Raw genomic sequence first — 2,840 nt, forward strand, 5'->3', positions numbered from 1 at the left:
GACCCAGGTCCTGCTAGGCTGCACCAGACCTGGCCCGTACGTCTTTAAAAAAATCCTAGAGCTTCTCAGTGTTTACAACATAGCATTGTGGTTGGAAGCGCCCGCAGAGCGGCGACCGTCATGAACCATGCATGACTCGTGCTTTGCTTGGAAGACAGCTGAAAAGAAGCTATAGCGTTAATACTTTCGTGGCGCATTCTTCTGCAGATGCCAGCGCCCGCGAATGGCAAAAAGGACGGTGCAAGGACTCCGACAGCTCGGCTGGCCGTTGCAGCTACAGCTGCCGCCTCGGAACCAAAGCCCGCCTATTCTCCGTATAACATGAACGGGCCTGAGGACCTGCCCCTGAAGGTTCCCTGTCTGCCCTGGCTGCCCCGACCCAAATGTTGTTTTCGACCACCTTCAGGTACGTACCGTACGCAGTACTACTGATGAAACACAAAAGCGGCGGGCCCCGCCGGGCCGCCGGCCGGCCCCTTCCTCCTTCCTGTCATTTGCCCACATACACAAGATTGTCACTCCGCACAACCCCCGCATTAATCCCCCGGCATGGCAACCAACCAACCGCTTCCCCGATAATCCTTGGAAAAACCCGAACCCACCCTAAGCTGGTCCTGCACAAACAGATCACCAACCATCCGCTGACCTCCTCCCATGCTCTCTAAGGCCTTATGCCCCTCGCTGAAGTCCTATTTCTGTAGACATTTGCTCCCGATATTACTTATATACACATCAGGATGGGCTGGCTTCCCTGCGCCCCTCACCTCCCCCTTCCCCCCTTCCCCCTTGCAGCCACCCTTGTCCTGGCAACCTGGAATCTGGAGAACTTCTCGGTGGCCGCTGCGAACTCCACCGCAAATGGAGAAGTGCCGAAAAAGGTGTACTGGGGCCCGGGGGGGGGGTGAGGGGGAGGTTCGTGGAATGTTAATGTGTTCATGATCGGTAATGTCCTGCGTCGTGTGAACCGCCCAACGGCGACAGCAGGCCTCTGTGTGGAACCTAGGGGCCCCTGATGGCGTTTTCGATTTGTTTGGCGACATAGATTTGTGAGAGCTTGCGAGTAGGCTGGCCAGGCGGAGTGGTGAAAGGTAGCTTGGTTAGGGACCTCTGAGGTGGTGTGGCGCCTCTCGCGCGGCTCTCGCTTGATTCGATTTGCAGTCTTCTGCGCCGCTGTAGTGCTTAGCCAGGGTCTAGGAGAGCGTCCCGGTTGGCGTGAGTGAGGGAATGAGGCGCGCGCGGAGGAACAGACGGACGTACAGCCGCGCGCCCGTCCCTGCGCTGTGTTTCGGTCAGGGGCCCGGTGGTCGTCCTTTCTCAGGGCGAGCCGCCCACAGTGTAACACCCTCAGCAACAACAACAACAGCAGTAACAATAACATTGACGTTTTTGCGCTGTTTTGCGCTCATCATGCATTCTGACGTACATTAAATAGCGTGTTATCTATTGGCCATAAGGAGATACACCTGATTATTATTTTTTATACAAGTTGTGCTCCGTTTCCTTACCAAAAATGTTCCCCAAGATCTGCATGCCGCACCCGGTCTGTACGAACAGGCTGCTGCTGCTGTACGCACTCTCCGTACTCCGTGCGGCTGTACTGCTCTAATCGCACAGTTATGGATCTTGTTTCAGGTGACGAACATTTACAAGACTCTGCGGGAGCTATGCTCCATGGAGGAGCACCGTACGGCCAGTGTGGTTGTGGCCCTGCAGGTAGGAGGGAGGAGGCGGGTGGAGGGGGTTTCCTAGACTGGGGAGGCTTTGTGTCGAACTGCAGGCTTTCCTGCCTGTTGCCTTTCTGTCGGTCTGTCTGTCCTTTTCTCTGTCTGTATGTATGCGTGGCTTCCAAGCCTTCTGGTATCTTCCCGGGCTCCCTTAGGGATTACGCGGTTTTCCCTCTTTTCCCCCCATTGGATTTCGGACGCAGTTTATTTCTGAACTTCTCGCGTATGATTTCCCCACTTCCCCATCAACCTCCCTTGGGGCCACACTACCTCGTAGCCCTTCCCCCCGGCGTCTCCCCCAACCCCCCAAAAGACGCCCACACCCGCACGCTATCCCCGCGAAGCTTGAGCCTCAAAGTCATCCCTCCGCTCCCCTCCACGGCACCGCAGGAGATCTCCTGTCCCAAGTCAGTTCCCTTCCTGGCCCGTTATATGACTGAGATGGACTCCAGGGAGGGGGGCTCTGGACGTGTGTGGCACTGCCTGACGTCCAGGTGATGCCGGGGAGGGGAGGCGCGGGTGCTGGTGGACAGTGGGCAGCCTATACCTCTTAACATACACATACACACACACTGTTGTAGCGCGATAGCTACACAGTAATGATGAGCTTATTCAGAAATATGCGAATCAATTATGACTATGAAATCTTCTGAAAACTGACATGGCTGTCAAGGAATCGTTTGTAAGAATTCACCGGAACTGAACATCAAGAATCTGTACGACAGCCTTACCGAAATCCACAACCTTACTGAAATCGTCTTTGCTCACAGAACGGACGTGGGTTTGTTTAGAATTCATATTCTACTCACGTTCGGAGCGCGGTCTTATACCGTGGTCGGGGCAGTGCCGGCCTGAGACATACTTCATGGGCCTGTAGCACTGCACTACACTACAACACACACTCTGTTGGCACGCATGCGCTATGTTTTTCTCTCCGTCCCCTCCATTTTCTGAATTCTGCTGGTCTGTTGATGATCAACCCTCTACTCTCCCCCCCCTCCCTACCCCCTCCCTACCCCTCCCTACCCCTCCCTACCCCTCCCTACCCCTCCCTACCCCTCCCTACCCCTCCCTACCCATCCCTACCCATCCCTACCCATCCCTACCCATCCCTAC

At 55.6% G+C, this 2,840-nt stretch overlaps 1 protein-coding gene across 1 annotated transcript in view; it reads left to right on the forward strand.

Moving 5' to 3' along the window:
• Window positions 1-321: 321 nt before the first annotated feature.
• Window positions 322-2,840, forward strand: part of VOLCADRAFT_92096 (uncharacterized protein) — a gene marked incomplete at both ends in the record, with an annotated part of 6,995 nt that continues 4,476 nt past the window's right edge. The window contains 4 exons of the mRNA XM_002951471.1: window positions 322-406; window positions 793-878; window positions 1,615-1,713; window positions 2,115-2,218. Coding sequence (XP_002951517.1) covers window positions 322-406; window positions 793-878; window positions 1,615-1,713; window positions 2,115-2,218 — 374 coding nt within the window. The remainder of the gene's footprint in view (window positions 407-792; window positions 879-1,614; window positions 1,714-2,114; window positions 2,219-2,840) is intronic.

The sequence above is a fragment of the Volvox carteri genome (genome assembly GCF_000143455.1).
Source record: "Volvox carteri f. nagariensis unplaced genomic scaffold VOLCAscaffold_24, whole genome shotgun sequence".
NCBI classification, from domain to species: Eukaryota; Viridiplantae; Chlorophyta; class Chlorophyceae; order Chlamydomonadales; family Volvocaceae; genus Volvox; species Volvox carteri.